Source organism: Neopsephotus bourkii, unplaced genomic scaffold (genome assembly GCF_033783945.1).
Source record: "Neopsephotus bourkii isolate Nb327-2 ecotype Australia unplaced genomic scaffold, CSIRO-AGI_Nbou_v1 NB_272, whole genome shotgun sequence".
Taxonomy (NCBI): Eukaryota; Metazoa; Chordata; class Aves; order Psittaciformes; family Psittacidae; genus Neopsephotus; species Neopsephotus bourkii.
The window spans coordinates 11,238,485-11,265,149 of NW_026900781.1; the positions used below are offsets into that span (position 1 = coordinate 11,238,485).

The window sequence follows — 26,665 nt, forward strand, 5'->3', positions numbered from 1 at the left end:
GCTGGGACCGGGGAGAGGTAGTTAAGTGGCCGCGGGCAGCCGCGCTCCCCCCCATTTGAACGGGAAGAAGGGGCCGGGCCACTCCGCTCCCCGCCCCGGGAGGGGTGAGAGCCGCTCCGCTCCGTGCCTGGGGCTCGGCGGGGCAGGGGCCGGGGTGCCCGGACCGGCCCTTCGCTGAGAGCTGTCGTCTGTGAGGCGCCGGCGGGACATCCCCCTCCAGCGCCGGCTGGCGGCACAGCCCCGGCGGGCAGGGCAGAGCCGGGCCGGGCGGCGGGTGGAACCCCCCTTCTCCTTTCCTCCTCCTTCTTCTCCTCCTCCTCTTCCTCCTCCTCCTATTAACTTGGCCGCGGCGGCTCGGGGCGGTGCGCTTCGCCCTCCGCCGGCTGCGGGGGATGCGCGGGAGGCGGCGGGATGGCCTCGGCCGTGTTTGAGGGCACCTCGCTGGTGAACATGTACGTGCGGGGCTGCTGGGTGAACGGCATCAGGCGGCTCATCATCAGCCGGCGGGGCGACGAGGAGGAGTTTTACGAGATCCGCACCGAGTGGTCGGACCGCAACATCCTCTACCTGCACCGCAGCTACTCCGACCTCGGCCGCCTCTTCAAGCGGCTCCTCGACTCCTTCCCCGAGGACCGGCCGGAGCTGTCCCGATCCCCCTTGCTCCAAGGTTTGAGCATCCTCCGCGGGTCCGACTCTCGCTGCAGGGCGGTCGGGTTCTTCCCCGGGGGTGCCGGTGGCAGGGCGGGCGGGAGGACGGTCCCCCCTGGCGGAGGGGAAGGGGACGAGGAGCCGGATCCGCGGCGGGACAGGACCGGACGGGGCGGGAAGGGGGGACAGAGAAGCTGCGTTTTGCGGTCGGAAACTCCTCCCGAGCTGTTGATTTCTGTTGTAATGTTTTTGGTGAATATGGGGGGGGGGGGGGGGATGAAGGGTAGCCCCGCATTCGGAGTCGAGCCGGGCGGGAAGGAGTCCCCAGCCCCGCCGCTGTCCCCAGCTGCTCGGCGACTTGGGGCCCCGAGCTGGGCTGAGGGAGCAGAGGGATCCCCGACCGCGCTGCTCCTCCCCGATGCCTCCGGCCTCCCCGAGGCTTCCCGAGGGAGGGCTGGGGGGGGTTGTTGGCAGGAGGACTGTAGCTGAAAAATCTCTGCATGTTGGTATGTTGTTTGCCACAAGGAGAGGAAAATAGACCCGAGGCTGCGGCGCTTGGCAGCGGACGGAGCAGCTCTGGGAGCTGGCATAATTCCTCGCATAACTTCTGCGAAACAGGGAATTGCACCAGCGTTTAGAACCGTGTTTTCCATTTTCATTTCTGAAGTGGATTAACCCAACTCGGGGGATGTTGCCTATTCTCACGTCTCTTTGAGCAGAAGCAGAATGTACCTGCTAAGCTGTCTTGGGGTTTGGCTTTAATTTGTGTGGGGTGTTTTTTAGCTACAATTACGTGTTTTGCTCGAAAATATTTCAAGTGTGTAGAGTGGTGCGGAGCATCCGCTCATCTGAAAATGGATGTGTGTGCAGCACTTCCCCTCCCTCCCCGCTGTTTCGGTAGCCACAGTAATGATCTGATTGAATAGGAACGGGGAGAGGCCGGTATTTCGTATGTGTTTTCCTCTATGAGAGGATGGCGAAGTTCAACCCTACGCTCGTTTCGCCTCTCACCTTGCTAGCGGGACCCTTTTGCAGAGGGTCTGCCTTTGATATTATCGGGATGCTTCGCCACCCTGGGCACCGGAGTTATTTCGGGGCCCTACCTGTGTGCCAGCCAGCTCTGTGCTCTGCGGAGATGGAGGGGAATATATCGACCTCCCCCTAGGCTGACCCTCCAAGGATATTTTCTGACGTGCGTTCCCAGTGAGAAAAGTAATTTTCTTGCAGTCCTGCCAGATCCCTGGTGGTGGGGTGGGGGATGATTATTTTTGGTGCTTCGTCTAAACTTCCCATACCTTTCCCGCTCTTTGCCCTCTTCGGTGTCTCCCGGCGCTGGACTTTTACCTTCTCGCAGCCGGGAGTGGCCGCCTGGTCCCACCGGCTGCGGGAGATCCGCCACCGCTGCCGCTGCTCGCAGGTCCCGAGTGCCCTCTGCAGACGGCTGGGAAAGGTGCAAGGCTGCCGGCGTGGCAGCGGCCCCGGCAGCCCCTGGCTGCCCGCTCCGGTGGGGTGTGCTTACGGGACTGGGTGCTGGATGGGGGGCTGTCTTCTCCCAGCTTGGGTGCAAGCTGGGAATGGGGGAGTCCGTTGTTCCTGCAGACCCCTGTCCCATACCCCCAAGCAATGCTGCGTGCGGGGCACACTGTTCTTATGCAGTGTCTCACCCAACTAGGTTGCTGACCAGGGATCTCAAGTATTGTGAAAAATTATTATCCTTTGCAGGTGCCCTACCTAAAGTACTCCAGGCTTGAGTTTAAATAGTGCTGAGTGGCCGTAAATTCTAAATAAAATGGCTTGTATGTGCACTTGGCAGCTGGGCCCTGCATTTTGAGGATTCTGGGTAGGTCCGGAGTGAGCCTGCCTGTGGCCTGCAGGGCACAGCACCTGCCAGGGTCACTGTGACTAAAACTTGACTTCCCAGGGTGGCAGGAGTCCTTTTAGTTGGCTTTATTGGGCTCTGAGAAGTAGCTTGGCAGCTGTGCCAGGGTGTGTGCTGAGTCTGGCCGCAGGTGGACTCAGTCCTTGCTGGTGCTGACCTCTAGCCCCTCCCAGCATACTCCCTCCCCATCACTTAGGCACAGGAACCCCTGTGCATCCTAAAGCCATTCTCATTCCTCAGTGCCCCTGTCAAGTGAGCATGGTTTCTCTCCTGTTTCAAGACCTGCCACAGCTTTCGCAAAATATTAAACTGGTTTCACATCTCTCTAAGGCATCATTTGTGCAGTTGGAGCTAGATGGGGTTATAATCCCTTGCACTGGCTTTACGTGACAGTCCCAGGTAACATAGTGCATGAATAATAACCCTTAGTGCATGAAGAGCTGGGAAAGCGTAAGCATCCTCAGCCTGCAACACTCAATTCCTGCCTACAAGCTGGAGCCAGCAACCTTCACTTACCCTTATCTCAGGAACAGGCATACCTACCTCAGTAGAATTGGGAATGAGCAAAGCATCAGTCCAGGGTTTAAAAAATCGAAACCCAATATAAGCAGACTATGATCTGTTCAGCTTGATGAGGGGGTGGGGTTAACTGTGCAACAGAGACAGAATAAGAATCAGGAGTAGTGTTAAAGCAATCACAGTGCGCTTCACGATGTCAGTAATACTCTGTTTAAAATTACGCTGCTCGTGCTCTAAAGAAGATGACTTTGCAGAGTGTGTTTCTCTGCATAGAGGACACTTCATCACACCAGCATGTTAAAGTGACCAGCCACAGCCATGTATAACTTCACAAAATTGAAACGTAAAAATCTCATTTAACTAGGTGACATTGCTGCAAAGCTTTGGATGTAAGAAGATACTGCATGGGCCGTGTCCGGCCTTTGCAAAACTCATGTGGTAAGCATGGTTTCTTAATGTCCTGTTTAAAAACAGACATCCTAGAGCTGACAGTGAGGCTCAATGTACTTAGACCAGCAAAAACACCTGACAAAAGCACACCCTTGTATGTTCAGTCATTTATGTTTGTGTGTATTTTTATATACATACAAATGTATATGCATATGTATGTGAGTTTGTATACATGTGTGTGTTTATCTTGGTCTTTCTGAAAGAAGGTAATTATTAGCTGTGGCTTTTATCTGGAGGAAGTGGTAAAATGTTGCAAACCAAATTTGCATTGCATTGAAGGACTCCAGAGTCCCTGCAGATTTGCCTAAGGAGCATTAAAAGGACAAGCATTATCCTGCAGCTCAGTCAAGCTGCAGTATGTTACGTTTAAGGGATATGGTTGAGGAGCAAAAGCTTGAGCTATTTGACGTTATTAACTTCTTAAAAGAAGATTTTATTATTTTTTTTAACATCAGCAATATTAGAAAGCATTGGTTGTTACCATTATTGCTGGCTTCAGCAAACAGCTCATACTGAGCAGGAGTGTGCTGCTTTCCTTGCTCAGCAACAGCAGACCATCCTCTCCATTCCTTTCTTCATCTTTGTTCCCTTGGACTGACTTCCATGATGCTCTCCCTCTCTATTTGTCAGAGCTGCTGACTGCTTTGATATTACAGAGGACAGAATGGGAAGTACAGTTTTCTGCAGTGGCTGTTCATCTTACCCTTTCTTGATACTAAAAGAGGGGAGGTCCCCAGGGGGAATATGGCATTCACACAATCTGGTCTTGTCTTTGATAACTAATAAGAACACGTGGCAAAGTACGCGCTTGGCATCTGGAGCTTGCTGTGATGCTAAGGGCCAAGGACATTCAACAACACAGGACATCCTTCTAGTAAGCTGGTAAACAAGGTTAAATATGTGCATACCTGCAGGGTGACTAAATATGATTCACTGTGATGTTACTAGTAACTTGCTAATATTTTGTGTCTGAAACGTGCCCATCCCTTGCTCTAGGCAAATGCACAGAAGAGAATCACAGAAAAACACAGGCTAGTTCACTTTTAGCAGAGCTATAACACAGCCTCATGTTGCTAAGCTGTCTTTCTATGTGAAAAATAAACAAGCTTTGTATGTAAACCAGTCTTCATGAGAAAGGCAGCACTATGGACTTTGAAGCCAACTTAGAATCAACGATTTAAAAATAATGCAACAGGCCAATAGACACTGGAAGTAAAGTATAAACCTGGAAAAGTACTTTTTGTTCCCTGTTTTCTCTAAATGTTACTTCTGGTGGGTTCTCATCTAAGATTTCTCCTAGAACTTGATCCAGCTTCAGTGCAGTCAGACACTTGCCTCTGACTTCAGTGTGGGCAGGAGCAGCCCCTTAAGCGTTGGACCAGAAAGCCTGAAGAGCTCATTAGCAGCCTTTCAAAGCTGGGATTTATTTTGCCCTTGGAGTGGCAGGGTGGTTTCTGGCAATCCTCCTCTGCCACTGTTTTGTTGCCTTTGTCATCAGAACAGGTGCTCGGGTACTCTTGCAGTGTCACTGTGCATATTGTGCCTACATGTAGCGCCTGGTCCTGCTCTGATACTCTGAGCCATCAGAAACTTTCTTCAGCCTTACAGATTTATTTATTTTTCTTACTTTCCAAACTGCTCATTTTTCTCCGCCTCCTTTTTTCCATGCCTCCTCTGACTCATTCTGCTCTGTCGTGGCCTTTTTTCCCCTTGCTCTCCTTTCTGTTATTTTCTCTCTGCTTCTCCAAGTTGCTTTCCCAGAGCCACTTTCTGTTTCCTTTGCTTGCCTCCAGGTTTCCCTCACCATCTTGGTGCCATCTGTGATTATCTCCAGAACTTTTCTGTTTCATTCTGCTTTGCTGGGGCTCAACCGCTGTCCATACATAGAAGCTCTCCAGTAGTGGTGGAGATTTCCTATAGAAGCTTTGTGTCTGTAGCTTGCCTCGTAGCATAGAGGCGGCCACTTCACCTGTGGCAGACCCTGAGCAGTCCCTTCCAGATGACTAACACTGGGCTCTAGGTCTGAGGCTCTGCCCTCCAGCCTGGTTGCCTCATACAGGAAGCAGTCAACCAGCTGTTTTCAGTGTCCGAGTGGCTGTGCTCCAGGAAGCACACATGGGAAGCTCCTCCAGGACTGCCGTTGGAAGGACTTGCACAACACAGAAGGCAGTTCCTAAAGAGCCATCCCAGGAACATTATGTTTGCTTGCAAATGTCGTGTTCATAACTTATGGTTTTCTATATGCTGTATTATAGTGTTGTTGTTGTTTACAGGACCATCTGGGAGTGTGATTGATGAGAAGAGGGAGCTCTACAGAGGCAGCATAGTGGTTTCCACAGACAGCAGCTGTTCCGGTGCTGTGACAATACAGATAAATACACTGCATCTATTGTGCTCTTTTCATTGTTGACATTGTCAACAGTTCATTAGTGGAGCTTGCTCAGAGCTTCTGTCTGGCAGACAAAAGATGCAGCTCTTGGTTATCAGGCTCTAACAGTGCTGGATAACCAAAATGAAGTTTGGGGCTTCTGGGTTTGTTTTTTATTAGCTAAATTTCATGGTTCATCAGTAATGATGGAGATAAATGAGGCTGGCTGTGTTGTTGTAAAGAGATGCACAAGTCCTCTTTTTGTGGTGGATAGAGGCAATGTGTCTGTGAGGATTTTGGTGGAAAGGAATGGCAATGATGGAAAATAAGTGGTTTTTTTTTTTTTTCATGACAGTTCTCACCTGATAAGAAATAAGCACTGCATTTTTCATCAGGCTTTGACTGCTGTGTTCACTTTTATCTCACGCTTCTTTGACATCATTTTCTTTCTTGTGGCTCATCAGCATCAAGACAGGGAGCTCTGTAAGGCTGACTGTTACCAGGAGGTGTCACCTCCCATCCAGATCCTGGGAGATCATGTAACTAAAAATATATGTGTGGAAAAAACATCAGTTGGAGAGTCTGGACTTCTCAGCTTTTAACTTGCCTCCCTGCTCTGCAGGGAGTGTGTATTGGAGTGTGCCAGGGTCATCAGGTAGTCATGGTCACAACCTATGCTCTGGAGGATTTCAGTTGGGCAGTTGTTTGGGTAGGACTTTGCTCTGTCTGTATTTTTACATCTGCTGCGTATGAACTGCAAAGTTAAAAATGGCCCATGTTAGAGCTGGGTGTGGGCAGTGCGGGCAGGGTTTTGAAAGCTCCCTTTCTTTCTGCATCTAACAGATTTCTCTTAGTATCTTCAATATGCTCATTGCTACCTATTGGGACTTCTAGAGGTAGGGAGTGACTTACATGCACCTGTGTAGTCGCACCTCTTCAAAATTCCTGTCCCTATTTTGTTTCCCAGCATCAAGTTTAAGAGGGCAGCACAACATGTAACAAAAAAAAAAAAAGTCCACCTCCCTGCACCTCTCTTTTCAACTCAGTCATATCTTTTTAGCTGCTCCCTGAGTAATGCCACCAAGAGATGGGCCTTGTCAGGGATACTGCATAAATAGTAAACCTTTTGTAAAGGCTTTATAGACTCTAGTGACCCTGGTCATGTTTGATGGATCAATTTCCCCACGAGGGGAAGGGACAAGTGTGTCTGCCCCAACAGAGGGGTGTGGTAGAGTTAGGCAGGAGGCGTCCAAGAGTTGTTGCTGGAACTGCCATATGGAGTCAGGCCAGTGCCATAGCTAGTTCTGGGATCTTGCCTCTAGTGATGAGAACCAGATGCTTCAGAAGACAGCATGAGTAACTAGCAGAGAACAGAAAAGTGACAGTCCTGGTCTCAAGTAATTGGAGATCTGATATCTCTGATTGCCTGTAATTATCTGCCTTTCTCTGGATTTTATCAAGACTTTGGACTTAAGGAATTCCTGTGGTGTTATTTCTGCAGAGTTAGTGAAGAAAAGTTGTGTGAAACAAACTTCCCCATCTGTTATTTCTTTGTAATTTCCTGCCTTTACATACCATTGAGTATTCATTTGTCCTTCTGATGACCTTTTATCCTATTCTCCTCCATCAGAGGAGGCAGCTGTAAATGCGAGCTGTTTGGTCTCATCAGAGTCCAGTCTGAGGTGGCTAATGCCATAGCTCCCAGGCAGCAAGGCTGAGGAAACATGAATCTGCAGGGATGAAGGATTCTACCATGGCAGCTGCTGGGAGAGAGACGTATCATGGCCATGAAGCAGGGAAAGATTCCAACTGAAGTGGTCATGAGAAGAGGCCAGTTCAGCAGAAGGGGAAATGCAAAGCAGTGCAAAGGAGCAAAATAGCAGAAGACATTGAGCTGAGCTACTGCCTTTCAGCCCTGATCCATGTCCCTGAGTACCTTCAGTTCCTGCATGATTCTGTGGAATATCTATCCATGGGGTTATTCAGAAATCAAATGGACATGGTCCCCAGCAGCCTGATCTGATTTTGGAGCTGGCCTTTCTTTGGATGAACGAGATGAAACTCCTCCATTGGACATTATTCTGTGATTTTGTGTCCATCCTCTCATGGCTGGGGTCTTCCTCCTATTGCTCCATCTACATCCTAAATTGTATGTGTGTGCACATGGGTTAGAACGTATCTGAGGGAAAGGAAGAATGAGGGCACAGGATAAAAAGACTGAGTGCTGCATTGTTAATGAATACTATAACTGGGGGAAAGTGGCATATTTTCTATTGAAGCCATACAGCCTGATCAGGAGAGGCAGCAGAGTAGCATTTTCCTGTGCAAGACAGCTTAAGTGTCTTGCCTAAAGATCTGAAATCCCAAACTGCTGCTCATGGGCTTGTGCAAAGAGAGAAGGATGGGCTCAAGATCTGAATCTCTAGGCCTTAAAACTTTCTTGCAGGCAGGTTAGCAGAACGTAGTAAGATTTCTCCCTGGATTTATTTGCCACTCTTTTCATAGGATACCTACTGTGCAGTCATCCCATAGGGGATGGAGAGAGGATTAGGTGAGGTGCAGTATTTTGATCTTTGTGTACGTACTAAAATACACACCATTTAGGAGTATTGTCATTCCATCTTGCACGCATCGTCAGAAAGTACACCTTCGATTCTGCTCTTGCTCAGCCTCCTATACATATTGAACTGATTTTGAGAAAGTAGGAGGTTCCCTTGACGTAATTTATTCCTCCCCTGACCGCAAGCCTGAAGTGGAGTCTTTCAGATTGGAGAAATAGGGTTTGCCCACAGTTGGAGATCATGTATACATAGTGACTTGTACATAGCAACACATCTCTAGAAAAACAGACTTCTGTGTATCATCATTGAGAGATGGCGTATGAGACATACTTGACCTAGGCATGAACTTACTCTTCCTTGGAGGCACTAGAGGACTGAGTGCATTCCAAGGAAGGTGTTCATTGTGGCCACTGACTGTCAAGGCTGCACTGTGATTTCATTACAAGCCAAGGAGCACATGCTGTGATAATTGCTGTTGTTTGGTAGAAGCATGCAGCGTGTTACCTGCAGTTGTCAAAATGTCATTAGTTACAGATTTGGTGGCTCACATGGCATGAATAGGACAGGCCTACCATGGCTTGTGTGCTGACATCAGGAATTGGCTCCCAGTTCCTTCTTCTCTGCTAAGCTCATTTCCTGTCATTTGCAGCTCTGGGCCCCTCTCCCACGCCGTGAGCCAGTGTGCCAGGTACACAGCTGCTGGCCTGCTCTCAGCCTCCTGCAGCTGCTCCGGCACCAGGGTCCCAGAGCGGAAGGATGCTGCAGGCCTCTGCTGCTGCATGGGCCATGTTTTTCCAGAGACATATTGCTATGTGTAAAGTTGCTTGGTCTCAAACTGTGGGCAAATCCTGGGACTCGTTATCTGGAAGGGGACAGAGAAGAGGGCAAAGGGATTGAATTAGGTCACTGACTAGGGTGGTTGTGCACACAGCAGAGCCCAGCTGAAAGCATATTTTCCAGGTACAGGTGAGTGCCACCCTGGCTTAGGTGGTGTGCTTGTGTCGTCCTTCCTGTCACCCAGCATGTGGGCTCCCTTGAAATCTTAGAGGTTTGTGATATTGGGCAACAGGGTTTGTGGTAAAAATGGAGTCAGTGGGACTCCAGTTTACCTCAAGCCCTATAGACACAGGTGTTTATATAATTTAAATCACTTGAAATCATAATTGTCCAAGCACAGTATGGGTAACAAAACAGAGAGCAAAGTTTTCCTGGGAGGAATTTATGCATGTTTTCCATTAGCAGTCATACAGGGGCCAGGGCAGAGGAAAAGGCATGAGAGCAGCCTTTTGCCATGATCTCACTAGGAGATTTCCCAGCTCTAAGCTCAGCTCTGTGGCATGGCTGAACAAGTGGAATAAAGCACAGCCAGTTCCAGGCTACTGGTTACTTTACTGGTGTCTTATTTTTGTTTTATAGTAAGCTATCGGAATAAGGGTTCTTGGGGTCTAAAAGCTCCAGATGGAAAGACAGTCACATATTTATAGTCTGTGGGTGGAGACAACAGCCTCCAAGACATGCTGTAGCTGCTGTACAGATGCTGCATACATGGCCAGTGAGTCCTGTGCACTCCAGATGCATCCAGGTTGCCGTGTGTTTGTGTCAGGGTTAATGGATGGTGGAGGTGCTGGGCTCTGTCTGCAGAGTCAGCTGGCACGTGTGTGTCTGTTTGTTCAGGTGTTTCCAGCATCTGGAGATTCTACACCAGTCTCTGGCTTTTGGTTTTTTCTTTCTCTGCCTCATCAAAGCTTCTGAACAGGGAGAAGAAGACAGGCATGGGAGAAACCCCACAAAGTGAAGAATAGAGCTGGAAATCTTGGTTGCACTTCCATGAGCTTCTTTGTACAAGTTTTGTTTCCTGCTCAAACTCAGTATGGTGCCTGGGTGAGAGAGGAGTTTAAATGGGGCACCCTAGCCTATAGTCTCTTACTTCTTCTGCAAAGGCTGGGGTTTCCTGAGGTGAAGCCTTTGACAAGAGCCGTTCAAGGCATTCCCCACTGCTCACCTGATTGTGATGGCAAAGCAGAGGCAGCCCTGTGTTGCAGTGTGGGAGGGGAAATGAGTTGCAGGGGAGGGTGAAAGCCCTTTAAAGCAGTGCTGCCACCAGAGATTTCACCTCGCAAAACCACAGTGTTCCTCGTGCGTGTCTGTGCTGTGGTGGGTGACAGCAGCCAGTTGGGGAGTGCTGAAAGGGATCAAGAGGAGAGACAGGGGCCTCTGCTCCTCCTGGCTGCTTGGGTAGGCAGTGCCTTTCTGTGGTTGACGTGGCTGTAGGGTTGTGAGCAATCCCTTGGGCTGTGGCATCACAGACTAAGACTAACCGAAAACCACAAGGGCATCTGTTAACTCTTAAAAACAGAGACTTATAGAGTTAAAATAAATGAGGGCCTTACAAACTTTGTGGCTATTGCAGAAGAAATGACAGGGTTCAATATATATATATACACATTCAAGCAGTTACTGTGTATTTGGACTGTAGATGTATGAAAAGAAAGGCTTTAACCCAGCCAAACTGAATTCCCTGTACAGGGAATTCATGTAAGGTCAGCAGCTTTAGATCCCAAAGCTGTGCATCTGTAATCATTAAGCACATATATGGGAAGCTGTATCATTTACTGTCCATCCTACGCTGTCTGCCTTTTGGTTTTGAAATTACTAAAAGCTGCAGTAAGAAGCAGTGTCAGATGTTACAAGTCATCTGTGCCAGTTTCCAAGTCAGAGTGTGGGTTTGCATGGCTGGTGCCTTTCCAAGAGCTGGAAGGAGGAATATACCAGGGCTGGAAATTCCTGGTGAATGCCAGAAGCTGTAAAACCTCCCACTGGGTGATCTGTGACAGTGTGACAGGCTGACAGCCTTGTTGGACTTCTCTTGCTGCAGCACAAAAAGGCAGTGTGAAGCTGCAGATGCTCTCTCTGATTACTAATGAGAGAAAATCCTAACTCCTTCGCTGGTTTTCCTCAGGGGATGAATATTCAGTGTTGTTGGTGAGGTATTTTTTTCTTCTTCCCCTCCTTACCTCCCCCCTGCTCTGATCTGAATATCTTCATTTGTTTGAAAGTATCCCTCTTCCTGGTTTCCTGCTTCCTGAAAATACTAGTTTCAACAGTAAATGCTTATTTGGGAAAGGGTCTGAGGTGGAAGGCATATTTAAGAGAGAGCGGTTGAATGCTGAATCCTGGGTGGGTCAGCAATGAGGTGAGAGCTGCAGTTGGGCGGTCTCTGCTCTGCTGTGTCAGTATTTACACAGACAGGATCAGGACTGGCAGGAGAAGTGGAGGCACCCCATGGCAGCTGGCACCGGGATGGCTAGATCTGATTTCTCTGATGTGGGCTATTGCAGGGTGACAGACAGCATGTTTCTGATTTCTAGCATCATAGGTGGGTGTCTGAGCCGTGAGGCCGTTGGCAGCTCTTTTTTGTAGGGAAGATGAAAACACCTTTTTTGAAAGGTTTGAACTTTGTTCAAATGTGGGATGGGAACATGTTTGTGGAGGGGCCAAAGCATATCCACCCAGGCCTGCTCACACCCAGTAGTTAGGAAAATGAAGGGTGCTGGTCTGCAATTGATGTCTGTAATGTCAAGCACAACCCAGATAATACACAGTCTGTGGACCCATGCAGATGAATTAATTAATGTTTCCAGCCTTTCAGAGAATTTTCATGCAAAGCTACCTGACTGTCATGTACACTAGTCAAAGCAGGATACTCTGCTTCAGTGTCAGAAGAGGGAGTGAGCTGTACCAGGGTGCGGTTGTATATGCTCGCAAAACCAGGAAAATAAAGGACTGTCAAGCAATAGAAGGGCTTATGCAACCAGGCTACTTCTGTGGGACAACCATCAGGTAAACCTGGTTGCTTGAGAAACAATCCCCATTTTATTTAAAGCTGTAACTGGAGGAGAGCTGACAGCTTCAAAGTCACACCTAAGTCTGGAAAGTTTGCATGGGATTATATCTTGTTGGTAACCAGCAACAAGGACTGGCGCAGACTGAAACTGTTTGGGGAAGTTCTCCCTACACTGCATGTTTGATTGTTCTTCCTGTACTTTTGTCTTTTCAGAAGGGAGATAGAGATGCACTTAGTTTAACACAGGTTTAGTATCTCAAAGTGATACGCACAAGTGATTCTCACAGGCTGCTTGGCAGATATTTAGTTTTGGTGGTTTTGATTTATTGGATCTTTTTCTGCTCCAGCATTTTGCTTTTGTTTTGTTTTGGGGTTTTGTGGGATTTTTTGGTTTTTATTTTGGCTGGGTTTGATTAACAGTGGAGCTCGTTGAGTTTAATAATCTCTTAGGTATTTCATTTTCATCTGTGTATCCTGCTCCTTAGAAAAGATGCATGAGTGTGGAGGTGAAATGATGACTGGGTTAGAAAAAGTAGGTTACAAAGATCAGAAATAAAAAGGCTGCTAGGTGGATGGGGGATTTTGGGGTTTACTTCCTGTATTCCCTGTACATTCATATAACCTGTGCTGTATTTCCCTGAGCCTGCTAGAGGAGGGGGGAAGTCACAGGTGCCCTGCACATTGTACATATGAAATGTGGTATTACAGTTGAAGATCCCACACTGGGCAATTCAAAATCACAAACATTGTAATGCATGGACACTGGACAGCACATTTCCACTTTAATCCCTTCTGCAGCACTGTGATAATTCACTTATTAGTGCATATATATATATATATATACACACACACACACACACACACACACACACAAAGTTGTTTTGCACTTGAAGGATGTGATACTGAGAAATCTTCTTTGGGCCGCTCACTGCACCTTACATGCAGAGAAATAAAAGACTGCCCTAAAAGCCTTTTGTTTAGCTTGTGTTTAGTTTTTTCCCCTTATCTGTGGATTGTGGTGTTTGGGTTCTTTCTTGGGTTCTTTTGCTTTGTATTGACAGGAAAAAGGATGAATCATGGTATTTGGAAGCAGAAAACAGGCTGTTTGATTATCACTGCTGGGAATGCTGTGTAGTGAAACTGTGGGTGAGGGCGTAGGTGGTTCTACTTCTGCTTGTCTTGCAACTCTTAAATATGATCATAAACAACAGAATCTGGTTTTAGGCTTGCAACTCTGCTTGTAACTACACCCATCTCTGTTTGGGGTACATGCTTTGTCAACAGTGTGGGTTAAAAGACATTTCCAGGAGGCATGATATTTGAGGTTGTTCCACATCTTCATGAGTGGCTGCTTCTGGCCGCTGAAACGTGTGTATACATGGAAGTGTGCTTTTGTCTGCGCTCATGATCTCTCTACTTTGTTTCTAGGGCTCATCACAATAAAAGAAGCCCATGATATAGAAGCCAGACTTAATGAGGTGGAAAAGCTTTTGAAGACTATTATAAACATGCCATGGAAGGTGAGTAGGCCAAGTTCCACATTTAGCCCATCTTGACTCCTCCTTCATGGTGACGTGCACTTTCATGCAGATAGAAAGTGATGGGCTTTGCCAAACTCTGGAAAAAAGCAGCAGGTTATTGAGTATCTTGAAGAAGTGGCGAGTGCCAGAACTGTGTGGTGATGTCTCCAAGCTATTGCTTGTAGTAAGTCTTCCTTTTGTACTGAGAAAGGGTAGAAAGGGAAAAGAGGACAAAACAAACTACTGGCAAAAAATGGGTGTCTGTTTCTTTTTGTCTTTTAAGTATTCAAGATCTGAAGTTGTCCTCACATTCTTTGAGAGATCTCCTTTGGACCAAGTTCTAAAAAATGACAACGTCCATAAAATTCAGCCAAGCTTTCAAAGTCCAGTTAAAATATCAGGTAAGAGTTCTTAGCTTCCTATGGTCTACACAAGAATTACAGAATGAAAATTACTTTATTTTCTCTTCCCCTTATTCTTTCTCCATCAGCAATTCCAAAGATACTTCCCAATAGTTTGCTTTATGATATAGAACATAAAATTAGACATGATGTACTATGCAACATGCATTCAGGCAATAAAATGGCAGGTGAAATTGAAGGCTGATTAAGGCAAAGAAGTGGATGTGAGGAAAACGCAGTCCTCACTGTCATCATGTATGATAGTGCTATTACCACCTAGGAAAGAAATTTTGAGGCTATTGATACAGTTCAGTGAAAATGTAAGCTCAGTGCGAAGTGATGAGCAAAACCAGCAGTGAGAATACTTGATATTATTAGGAAAGGAGCACAACCCCATCTTGAATGCAGTGTGCACAATTCTCTTTTCTCCATCTCAGAAAGGATATAGTAGAATTTAAAAGCATGCAAATAAAGGACAAGGATTCAAATTGTTTAACAGCTTCTCTAAGAAAAAGGTTAAACAAGGAAGGACACTTCAACTTTGAGAAGACATGGCAGAGTGGGGATATGATGGAGGTCTAGAAAGTTGTGAATAGAAGGAGGTCAATTACCCTGTACTCATGAAACAAGAGCTATAGGTTATCCAGTAATGTTGACAGACAACAGGCTTCAAACAGAAGAAAGAAAGGTTATAATGTTGATTTGTTTCCATATGGAACACAGTTGAGGAGTGGAACTCATTGTCATAGCATATGGTGGAACTGAAAGCATGAATGACTTCAAAAAGGAGTTAGACAAGCAAGTGGAGGGAAAGTACATTGAGACTTGTCACAGGTGGAGGCATAGAAAGTTTCTAAACCAGATTGCTAGTGGGTGAAATGGAGAGCAGTATTACTCTATCCTTGTGTATTCTTTCATTTTTTTCTTTATTCATCTGCTACTGACCATAGTTTAAAAGCTTGTGAGGTTTAGGTGTGCTTGGTTTTGTATTTCTATGCTGAAACATTTTGTTTGAGCCTAGTGGCAACTGGTGGTTTTGTGTCATCAAAAGACCGTATTTCAGAGAGAGAAATAAAGTGAAACACTAAATTGTTCTCTAAAGCACATAAAATGTTTAGCATAAAACTAATATCAGTTTTCTTAGGTACTATCAGTGTATCAGTAATGGCCAATCAGTGTGTCAACATGCTAAAGACATAAACAGTGTGTCCAGAAGGATTGGTCATATACACAGAGTAGACATGTTGTAATTGACCCCCAGCTCTAGTTCTAAGTGAACTAGTCCTCCGTTAAATAAATACTCTTTAAATTAAATGACAAATGGTTTACAAGCCCACCAGTGACTCCTTAGAAGTGTACCGCATAATATAGAGCCTTGATAGCGGAATAGACTTCACAACTTCGTTGAAGTTGTAAAGTAGGTATGCTTTATTCAGCTGAAGGCTCACGGGGGGGGGGGGGATTGGTCCTCCAAAAGACATGCGCACCTCCGTGCCGTTTTCCTTTTACATTTATCCTGTAAAGTCATACATATGTATTAGGTTGCACAATACACCTATACATATTCATATTCTATCCCCACTTCGTATTATAATGAGCTAAAAGGCTCTCCACACATGCACAGTGCCTCCTGGTGGTTTCGGGCAGGGGTCTTCAGATGAAGTAAGTAGTCTTCCTCTTGTGGGTAGGGGTCTTCAAGATGAAGTAAACGAGTCTTCCTCAGGCTTGAACTTCTTACCTCTGGTCCTCATGCATGCTCTTTAGGAGCTGGATGGGCCTGGTCTATGTCCAGCTGGTTTAATGAGCTATTCATTAGGTTCTATCTTGATACTGCCTGATAAGGCATCTGCTGAGCTTGTCAAACAAGCTATAACTTAAGCAGTATCCCCGTGTACAACCCCCCTTGTTCTCCTCATTAGGAGGTTCTATCCTGGTATTGTCTCATAAGGCATCTGCTAAGCTTGTCAAGCCAGATATAACTTAAGCAGTACCCCCTTGTACAACCCCCCTCTGTACATTTTGTCTAACCCCCTTGTACAACCCCCCTGTACACAATAGGCCACATCAGTTTCAAGCCTCAGTGAGAAGTGTGGTCTTGCCAGCCTGTCTGGGCCAGTGCCTTCCTGTAGGGCCACCCTGAGCCCAGGCTACAGTGCAGCACAGGGATTGTAAAGAAAAGTTTCCAGGGCTGTACTGCAAAGTGGGGTGATGCAGGTCTGGCTTCTGGGAACAAGAGACGGGAGCTGACATGTGTGCCTCATGCCCCGTCTGTGGCTTGGGAGGTTTGGATGTTGCTGTAAGTTGATGTGGAAACCTCAGGTAAAATTCCTCATGTGTGTGTTCCTGACATTAGTTTTCTCCCAAAGGGTGAATGTGGTTACTCATTTTGCTCCTGAACACCAGGATGTGTTCTTAGCGCTGATCCTGAAGAGCATATTCACTGGTTTTGTCTGAAATATCTTGCTATTCTGTGAGACTGGAGCTCCAAAGTGGGTCCTAGCACCTGCTCATTCCAAAATGAAAGATTCCCAAATTACATGCTGTAAAAATGTTTCAAAGGGTGGCTGCTGTCAGTGGCACCTTGCAGGGTTTATTTGTTTGTTTTCTAACAGGTAAATATCAAGAATAAATGCTTTTGGAATTGCATTAGTTAGAAAATACATTATATGTATTTGGAACTGCAGCATCATTCTGGCTCAGGGCTTTTTGCTGTTTGGAAGGGTTTAATACAATTTTGGGGAGGGTGTGTACCCCTTAGGGCACATGTACTCTGTGTCTGTGTAACTGAATATGTCGTATGATGGGTACAACAGAGAAAAGATGGTCAGAGTGAATCATAGACTCGTAGAACAGTTCGGTTTGGAAGGGGCCTTAAAGCTCATCTAGTTCCAACCCCCTGCCATGGGTAGGGACACCTCCCTCGCTCAAATCCCCATCCAGCCTGGCCTTAAACACTGCCAGGGATGGGGTAGCCATGGCTTCGCAGGGCAACCTGTGCCGGTGCCTCACCACCCTCGTAGTGAAGAATTCTTTCCTAGTATCTAATCTAAATCAGAACAAGGGTACCTGGCTGATGGGCAGAACCTAGCAGCAAAGGGAACCGACCTGCAAGCCTGTGTATAGAGGAGCTGTGGAAATCATGTTAGCTGAATAATTACATGTTTTGTTTTAATTCTGAATTAATTTTGGTAGAAATGAGTCATAATTAATTAATTGGAGGAAGGTTTTCCTACCTATGCAGCTATCCAAAAGCACCTTTTGGTAATTAGTTTTATCATTTAAGCTATTGCTGCAAAGAACATAGGCAGAAATTTGATGATGATTCGTTTTTGACCAGTCTGCATGTTGCGCGCACTGGAAATGCTTTCAGTGTCTGCAAGCGCCGTCGGTAGATGGCGGTAGATGTTAGCGTCTGAAGCCGTTCAGGCAGCAGTGAAATGCTGTTAAGTGATGCCAAGGACGCTAGGGAAACACTGGCATTCATGTTAGTCAGAGTACAGCTTTCTACGTGGCTTTCAGGTTTAGAAAAGCAGACAAAAAGGTTTTGTTTTCTGAAGAAAGCCCGAACTGTCCCGCACGTGGTCCTGCTTAGGGTGGTAGGTAATGGGGAAGAAAGGGACACCCTCTTAGGTGGAAAACTGAATTTGAATTGATAGTACAGGTCTTATTCTGCAGTGCAGTGTTGGTTTAAAATGAGTTATGGGTGAAGAGTGATTCTGCTGGGATTTAGTGTTCTTACCACCCCTAAACATACTCTGCTAAAGTGAGTCCCAGTAAAATACAGACTGAAAGTCAAAGATGACTTTCTCAGGAAACACATGGAAGTGAGTTCTGGTTTTACCTTAGTGTAGGGACATGTAAATGTACATTTGAAAAGATAACCTAACTTCTTCTTCCTGTCTTATCTCCTGCTCATTACTCGAACTCATTAGTTATGGTTGAAATTTGTTTGAGGATTGATTCCCTGTATGTGTCTTGTGTCTGTCATATTTTTTGTCACAGACTAATTTGCTTTTGTTTGTGCCGATAAGAAGGCTGTAACACAGGGTTCTCATGCCTTGAGACACTTACTTAAGTCAGTGCTGATTTGTGTAGAGATGTATGTTCATTTTGTGGTGGCCCAGCTTCATATAAGATTGTGTGAGCAAAATAAATCCTTGTGGCTTGCTTAGTTTGCCTTTCCATCTAGCATAAATGTGGATTGACTTCTCATTCACACCAAATACTATTTTTTAAATATAAACTCTCCTGATGGCAATAAGTCAGTGGAATTAAGTGTAAGTTTTAGCTATTCTTGATTGAAGACTTCTTACACAATGAGAAACAAATAAGCAGATTTGAAGGCAGTATGGAAGATGGTATTGCTTTACATGATGTAAGGATGGTGGTTGAATTAACTTGGAAGATCACTTTTTATTTCCTTTTTCCTGTCTTTCTGATTTTTGCTTAATTGGCTTAAGCCTGAGACTGTCCAGCAAAAATACAGTTATGTTTTGGTAGTGGTAGGTTGCAATGTATGGATGGGCGGCCATTCTGCTAAGGGTGATGGGAATTTTGCCAGTGGCAATAACAGCTGAAACTGGGCCTCAAACTGATCACGTGCATAAAATTGCTTAAGCACTGGCAGCTTGCAGATGTAAGAAGCTGTGAAACCAACTCTGTTTATTCCTGCTTTCCTGTGCAGATCTTCAATGTCACACGCACATCTCAGTTCCTAACCGTGTCAATTACATATGATATGCAGTTGTTTTCCGGCTTTTTTTTTATTATTCCCATTTCTTTTCTTCTCCTGACAGAAATCATGCGATCAAATGGATTTTGTTTAGCCAACACTGAAACAATAGTCATTGACCACAGTATACCCAATGGAAAAGAGAAGCACCTGGATGTAGATTCAGCAGAACACTTGTAAGTGGGGTTTGTGCATCAGTAATGCTGTCAGCTTCGAATAAACTGAACCTTTCCTTCCCACAACACGCTCTCCCCCCCTCCCCCCCCAGCAAAATGTTATCCTCTGTTTAGGAGTAAGACAGGTACAGCTGTCATTCCAACTGGTTAAATATTACTGAGCCTGATTGCTAAGGTTTCACAGTTCTTTCTATTAAAATGGATATGGTGGCTGTTGGTGAGAACGATTGACACCAAGGAGCTCGGTCCTCTGTGTATGAAAAACAGCTGTGACTGGCATAGGTGTCCTGCCAGGTGAGAACAGAGGAGTTTTTTCTTTTTCTCACGACTGTGATGAGAGCTGGTTTGAGCTCCTGACAAGCATCCTTACAAATGGAATATCCTAAGACAAAAAGTTTGCTTTATTTGAGAAGCAAAACACCATCCTCAAGAGGGACACATGTCCTGAACGTAATCAAAGGAAGCTCAGCAGCTGCTCAGGTGCTGTGATGCAGATACTTGGTGAAGCATGTGTATTTCATTATGGCAGGAGGAAGTTAGACTAGTCTTATTTGTATATTCTGCCTCCCAATGCATGTAGGTATTCTGGGGTCAGAGACCTGTAACCAGGAGGGCTTTTATGTAGGTCTGAAGTTAATGACAGTGTTGACAGATGTGTATTGATGGAAGTCAGATTTCTGTCATAGCAGGTGATTGATATTTCAATAAGCTTCAGGTAGTGAAGCATTTAAATATTTTTAATGAGAAACACTGACCTATTTTTTCATTAGAGCAGTCAAAATGATGGAAACAGAATACTAAAAGCCTTATGGGGGCTTTATCTTTGAATGCAATGCTTTGTCTTGCCACAGCTGAAATGTGGCCATTGCCAATCTGTGGGAAGGTTTATAGCTTGACAAGATTTTGTCAGGGGTTGCAGGGTATCTCTGGCTCCAGTGTAATTTCTTGAAGTCTTTCTATTAATTTATCACTTAGTGTTTTGAACCTTGACCTTGCTAACAGCATCTAGGATTACGAGCTTGTATTAATGAGGCTGAAGCAACACACTGGAGGTAATTCTGTAAGGCCAGTGTCTGAAAATTAAAGTTGCTGCAGCCCAAGCAAAACTTACTGGTCTGAATCAAAACCTGCCATTATCTGAAACTGTCACCCCGTTGAAGTCAGAGACTATTAAGGGCAAAAAATACAAAAAACTGTGTGGTAGGCATGGTTTCCCAGAAACTGCAGTGGAAGAAATAGATCTAGGAAAACAGCCTGCCTTTGTGCATCTGTATTTTATCTTCCCTGAAGGAAGTTAAATCAAGAGTAAAGAAGTTAATAAGTTTTAAATGCCTATTTTACATGGTTCCCTAAATTTGGCCATCCTGTAGCTGTACTGTGTCGTTGAGAGGTAATACCTAGGAGATAATAGCATTTGTGTAGCACAGCTGTTCTGTAAAAATTGAACTTTTTTAAAAAGCAGAAGTTTTCTGTGCTGTTACTTTTGATGTAGGTTAGTAGATTGGAAAGGAAGTTTTAAAATCTTTTAAGATCTCATGCAGTTCCTTTTTGGTCTACGTAAAATTGGATTTACAGGGTTAGTGTACTGTATTCTGAAATAAGTCAATTCCTAGTGGACTTGTATATCCTCAGATGGGGACCTTTTCCTTTCATCAGCATTGAATGCTGTGTCACTTCTATGTTTTGGCGTCTGATGTACTTGAATCAGACGTTTTGCAAAGCAAATCTGTATTTTTGGGGGAAGCACTTGGAGTTTCAACAGGTAGCATTTGTTCCCCAATGTTCTACTGCACTGCTTAGCTGTTCTAGTCTGCAGTGCTACCTACCCAGTGATCCACCAGCTGAAAAGTCTCATACTTCTTGCAAAAGAAACTGTAGCATTTTTGTGAGCTGAAATTGCTTACTCTTGTTCTGAAGTAGTTGCTTTCTTCTTCCTTCATTTTCTCTCTAATTTTAGTTGGCAGTACACTGTACTGTTGGAAAATGTGGTGAGCCCAGCATGCTCAGCATCCATGGGGCATAAATAGACCTTTCATGTGTGGTTCTTGGAGTCCTTGCTATTCCTTTTGAAAGGAAAGGTAGTAAATTACTGGTTGGATGGCAGAACCCAAAAAGTGGTGGTAAATGGTGTCACATCTAGTTGGTGACTGACCACTAGTAATGTCCTCAGGGTTCGGTATTAGGGCTTGTGTTGTTTAATATCTTCATTGATGATCTGGATGAGAGGATTGAGTACACCCTTAGTAAATTCACAGATGACACCAGCTTGGCTGGGAGCATTGATCTGCTGAAGGATAGGAAGGCTCTGCAGCGAGATCTAGACAGGCTGGTTGGGCTCTGGCCAATGGAGTGTGGCTCGTGGTAAGAGGTTCAACAAGGTAAAGTGCCAGGTCCTGCATTTGGGCCACAACAACCCTATGCAATGCTACAGGCTTGGAGAAGAGCGGCTGGAAAGCTGCTCAGTGGAATAGCATGAGCCAGCTTGTGCCCAGGCAGCCAAGAAGGCCAAGAGCATCCTGTCCTGTACCAGAAATAGCATAGCCAGCAGGGCCAGGGCAGTGATTGTCCCCCTGTACTGGGCACTGGAGAGGCCACATCTTGAATACTGTGTTCAGTTCTGTGCCCCTCATTACAAGAGAGAAATTGAGGTGCTGAAGCAGATACAGAGAAGAGGGTTTCACCAGTGAATCTGGTGAAGGGTCTGGAGCACAAGTCTTATGAGGAACAGCTGAGGGAACTGGGGTTGTTTAGTCTGGATAAGAGAAGGCTCAGGGGAGACCTTATCGCTCTTTACAGCTACCTGAAAGAAGGTTGTAGTGAGGTGGGTACTGCTCTCATCTCCCAAGAAACAAGTGACAGGATGAGAAGAAACAGCCTTAAGTTGTGCCATTGATCCAGCCTGTCTAGATCCCTCCACAGAACTTTCCTACAGTCAAGCAGATGAACACTCCTGCCCAACTTGACAGTGTCTGCAAACTTACTAAGGGTGCACTGGATCCCCTTGTCCAGATCATAGATAGAGGTATTAAATGGAACTGGCCCCAGTATTGAGCCCTGGGGAAGACCACTTGTGACCAGCTGCCAACTGGATTAAACTCCATTCATCATAGCTCTTTTGGCCTGACAATCCAGACACTTTTTTACCTGGCAAAGAGTAACCTGTCCAAGCTGTTAGCTTCTGTGTACCTTGCGTCCCTCTTCTTCCTGACGAATAAGAGCAACAACTCCAATGCATTAAGAGAGATTAAAAGGATAAGGAAGGTTATCTTAGAGCACAAGAAGTGTCTGTCAGGGTACTTTGGGGAAAAAGTAGCAAGGGTTTAGGCATTTAAGAATCTGTCCATAGTAGTTTGCAAAGTTTATTTTGCAAAAAAGACCTATTTGGAACAGTACACAAGCATTTTGACTGTTGGGTGTCCTATACAGCTGCTAGCTGTAGTAGACAATCCTTGTTTACTTGGTTTGGTTTCATTTGAGCAATCTAGAGCAGTGCTTTGCAGACTCTTTGCCGATGTTTCCTTTTTGGTGGCAAGGAAGGCTTTCTGAGTAACCACAGCACGTGAATGCAGCTGCTTTGTACCTCAGATGCTGCTTGTAGTACCCTATCAGTGAGGCTGAAGAGCCACAGAATCTGTGGGCCCTTCCTGTTGTAATAATCTAGTTTTATACAATTGACAAGAGAAAGAGAGCAGAATCTGAAGAACCTCCTTGATTCCTCTTCTGCTTTCTTCTTTCTGTCGGCCTCACTGATATGCATAATCTGTTGTTTCTGGATCACTAGCAGTCCTTAAGACAGCACAACGTGACCTGTGAAGTATTTGCAAGATGTCAAGTCAACTCCCTTCCGCACGTGTTCCCACATGCAGGCAGGCAAATAGCCTGGGGGCTGCAGAGGAATAAGGGTAATAAACATTCAAAGTTCAGCCTCATTTCTGTTTCATTGTAAGTAAAGAGCATAGCAACAGCACTGCAGGAGAAAATCAGTGTGTTTCTGCCCAAAAACGTTGTGACCCTCATAGTTAAAAAAGAGGTGCAGAATGAATGCAATTTCTGTCAAAATATTAGAGAGTGTGAGAAAAAGAAATCTCACCGTTCTTCAAGTCCTTTGCTTGAACTGAGCTGAGATTTAACCCTTGGCCTGCAGTGACTGCCTTTCACTGCTAGGCTATCTGGGAAGATGTAAGATGCCTTCTAACTCCAAAAATTTAAGCCTCCTTGGAACCGGAATGGTGTAAGTGAAGAAGGTTTAACAAGTTGGTGCTTTCTGGTTGAGAGCAGGCATGAGACCATGGGTAATCCTTGCAGAAACTGAGGTTTTAACACAGGAGTTAGGAAGTGGGAAGGAAAATACCAAAGCAAGTGAAAGTAAATGTGTGAATCTCTCTATATTTGAATAGTCTCTGCTTGTCAAAACCTAAATCATGTGCCACTGGGAGGACAGCGAGGCTCTGGAGGAAGGAAACTGTAATAATTGTTTCCTATTTGTGTTAGACATTTGACCTCATACAAAAGCCAAACCCAGAGAAGACACTTCACTACCTGTGAAGCAGAAGGGTGAGAGTCCAAATTCAGACCAGAAACAATGGCAGTTTCCTTTCCACTTTTGTGTGGGAACTGAGTCATTTTGTGTTGTTGCTACATGCTGTGAGAACAAAATGGAAGGATGGGTACCTCAGCTGCCTGATTCAGACTTCCAGGGCTCGCTGCTTCTTTCCTTCCTCACTAGTAGACTTGAAAGTCAGGGGTAACAAGATGATTTGCTTGTGTGCGTCGTGGTTCTCATTGGCCTGTGGCTTATTCATATACACATGGGTGTGGGAAGGAGAAGGTGCAGATGGGACCAACTCTGAGTACTTTCTGTGAAGATTTTCCCATTCCACAGAGAAAACTATTCTGGACTCATAAAAATCTCATTGTAGAGGTACCCAGGATTGCCAGACAAGAAACGCTGTCCCAGGAAATGATTCATTTGTTAGTAGGAAGGGAGCCCTGGGAGCTGAAAACAAATTAATAATGTTTTTGATCTAGCTCATCTTAAATGCAGTGTGGTTAACAGTGAGATATGAAGTTCAGGTAGTATAATAACAAGTGCTGTGAAGAGTCAGTGTAATACCAGAGGGAGTCACAAAAGTCCCTTTTGCTGATGACTGCTATCTGAAGAGAAGAAAACTTGCTCTCCTAGTATGCTGTGCAGCTGTGTTTCAGCACAGTTTTAAGTGGGAATAGTCATCCTGTTTTACTGAAAGCAAAATCTTCAGCTTATTTGTTTCCATAGGTTATAAAGAAGCAGGCTTTCTGTTTAAGGACATGGAGAGCAATGTTTTCCATTTACTTCTCAACTATCTCTAGAACAGTTGAGCCTTGATTTATGAAAGTGACAGTAGATGCCATTGCAGGTGTGTCCTACCTTAACGATATGTAGGCTGATGTCAGAGAAACTATAGCTTCATGATTCACAGTTGATCTGCATGAATCTTAATTGACAGCTTCTAGTATGAATTTGAGTGTCAGGCTGCCAAGAGAGGGAGCAAAATGATGAAGCTTCTGAGAAAGAGTTAGGACTCTAGAACTTCATCTTGCAAGCTGAGCTTCACAAAGCTGAAGCTGCAAACCAGCATTAGAAGCACTTCTACTGCAACACTGCTCTGGTGTGAAACAAGTCCACATATTCCATTTACTCAGAATATTAACATGTAGTACCAGCTGCTGTACAGCATTCCTGCCTGCAGCCCTTTTCCCAAGTAGTCCCCTCGCAAATGTCTTTTCTCAAAATTTCCAGGGGTCAGTCTTCAGATAACCTAGACTTCTCCCTCTCCTCAGTACCCTTCTTCCAGCTCCTTTCACTTTGATTTTCTGAACGAACATTAATGACTTAATGCCATTCAGTGATCATGTTTTTTTATTTATTTATTTCTCCTTAGGTTCGAAAGTGTTAGTGACTTTACCTCAGAGCTAGAAGACAGCGATGATCCAACAGCTTATGTCACCAATTTGACATACTACCACCTGGTCCCATTCGAGACTGATATTCTGGACTGAAGGCAGCTCAGTGATGCAGTCAGCCAGCATCCAGCCGACCTCTTTGTCCATAGGCTCTGCTATCACTGGTGTTTCATCTCTGTGAATATGGCTGTGCAGGCAAGACCAACAGCAGAGAAGCTACATCAAGTGCACTACAAAGCTGGTTTTGTAGTCTGGCCCTCTGTTGTGTGTTATGGAGACATCTTGTAAGGAGGTAACTGCTTTGCTGTTGACAACAAACTCATTTTATGTGAAACCAAGACAGCAGAGGCCTCTTGAAGCTCAAGGAAATATCTGCTGTGTTTGTGGGAATTGCTGCTCTGGCACAGACATTAGAAACTTGTGCTGTAGTACTCTGCAACCCAGCTGCTTGGGTTGCAGTGCAAGTTGAGGCTTCCTCTTCTAGGATACCACGAGAAACTTCCCCAGATGGTGTGACCACACTTTTTATGCTATGTAAGCAAGAAGGCAAGCAAACCAGCTGAATTTTGTCAGTTCCCTCTGCGGTTGCTTAATGGAGGTCTTGTGGGTCACTTTTTGCTCAGCTACCGGAGGACTGGTGCCTTAACACGAGATGTCAGAAATACCATTGTGTGCCTACAGGAAACAGAACACGAGCTGACTGCTTTACTTCTTTTAATCATGGGGGTTTATATAATTACTGAAGAAGCAACTACTCTTTCCTGGAATAGTAAAGCAGACAGCAGCTGGCATTGCAATGGACTGTGCATGATTTTGGGGTACCTATATTGTTTTCAGAGATCTGGAAAGCTGATGAGAAAGCTGAGCTGCCCTGCTAAAAAGGGTTAGGGCTATGGCAGGCACTTGGATATGATTTTTTTTCATGTGGACCAGCAAATGTGAATGGTGCTTACAGTTGTTTACATCAGAGCAAGAATTCCTTATGCACATTTCTTCCCAGAGGATGGGTAGAAAGGTAATGAGATTTATGTTGTGTTTGGACTGAAAAAGAATGGCAAGCTACAGTGTTTCTACAGTGGTAGAAAAAGCATTCTCTCTGCTGCCAGCCCGGCTCAAGGAGCCTGTCTAGCTTTTCAACATCTGCCCGTGTGGCCGGGAGCAGCTGTCATTGTCATGTAATGCCATGGATTTTAGTGGAGGCAGGACAGTGGAAACAAGAGCAGGATTGGACCCCGCAGCCTCTTGACTACTGAGTAGTTGCAATGTTGAAATCTCCTCGGGGTCTCTCTCATGAAGCACTCTGAAATCCCAGCTCTCACTGTGAGTGCTCAACATAAATGTGACCTTTCACTGAGTGTTTTGTAATCTGTTTGCAAACATGAATTAGGATGGATCAAAATGGGAAGGAATGCATTTTGAACTTGTTTCTTGGTAAAAGGGCTTGCTTGGTCCTGAAGAAGTTGATACATCTCCCTTCTGCAGACTTTCTATTTCTATCTATAGCATAACAGTCAAACAGAATTTGCTAATGTAAATAATAAATTATTGAGAATCCTAATTCTTTTACACAATATGTTTTAAAAATATATTTTAATGAAATAAAATATAGCTCACCTTCAGTACA

At 45.2% G+C, this 26,665-nt stretch overlaps 1 protein-coding gene across 1 annotated transcript; it reads left to right on the forward strand.

Moving 5' to 3' along the window:
• The first annotated feature begins 54 nt into the window (after positions 1–54).
• PXDC1 (PX domain containing 1) lies at positions 55–26,665 on the forward strand. The gene is made up of 5 exons (XM_061346588.1): positions 55–667; positions 13,698–13,789; positions 14,073–14,190; positions 18,987–19,098; positions 25,020–26,665. Exons 1-5 carry the CDS (start codon positions 412–414, stop codon positions 25,135–25,137), a joined length of 696 nt encoding a protein of 231 aa, XP_061202572.1. The 5' UTR covers positions 55–411; the 3' UTR covers positions 25,138–26,665.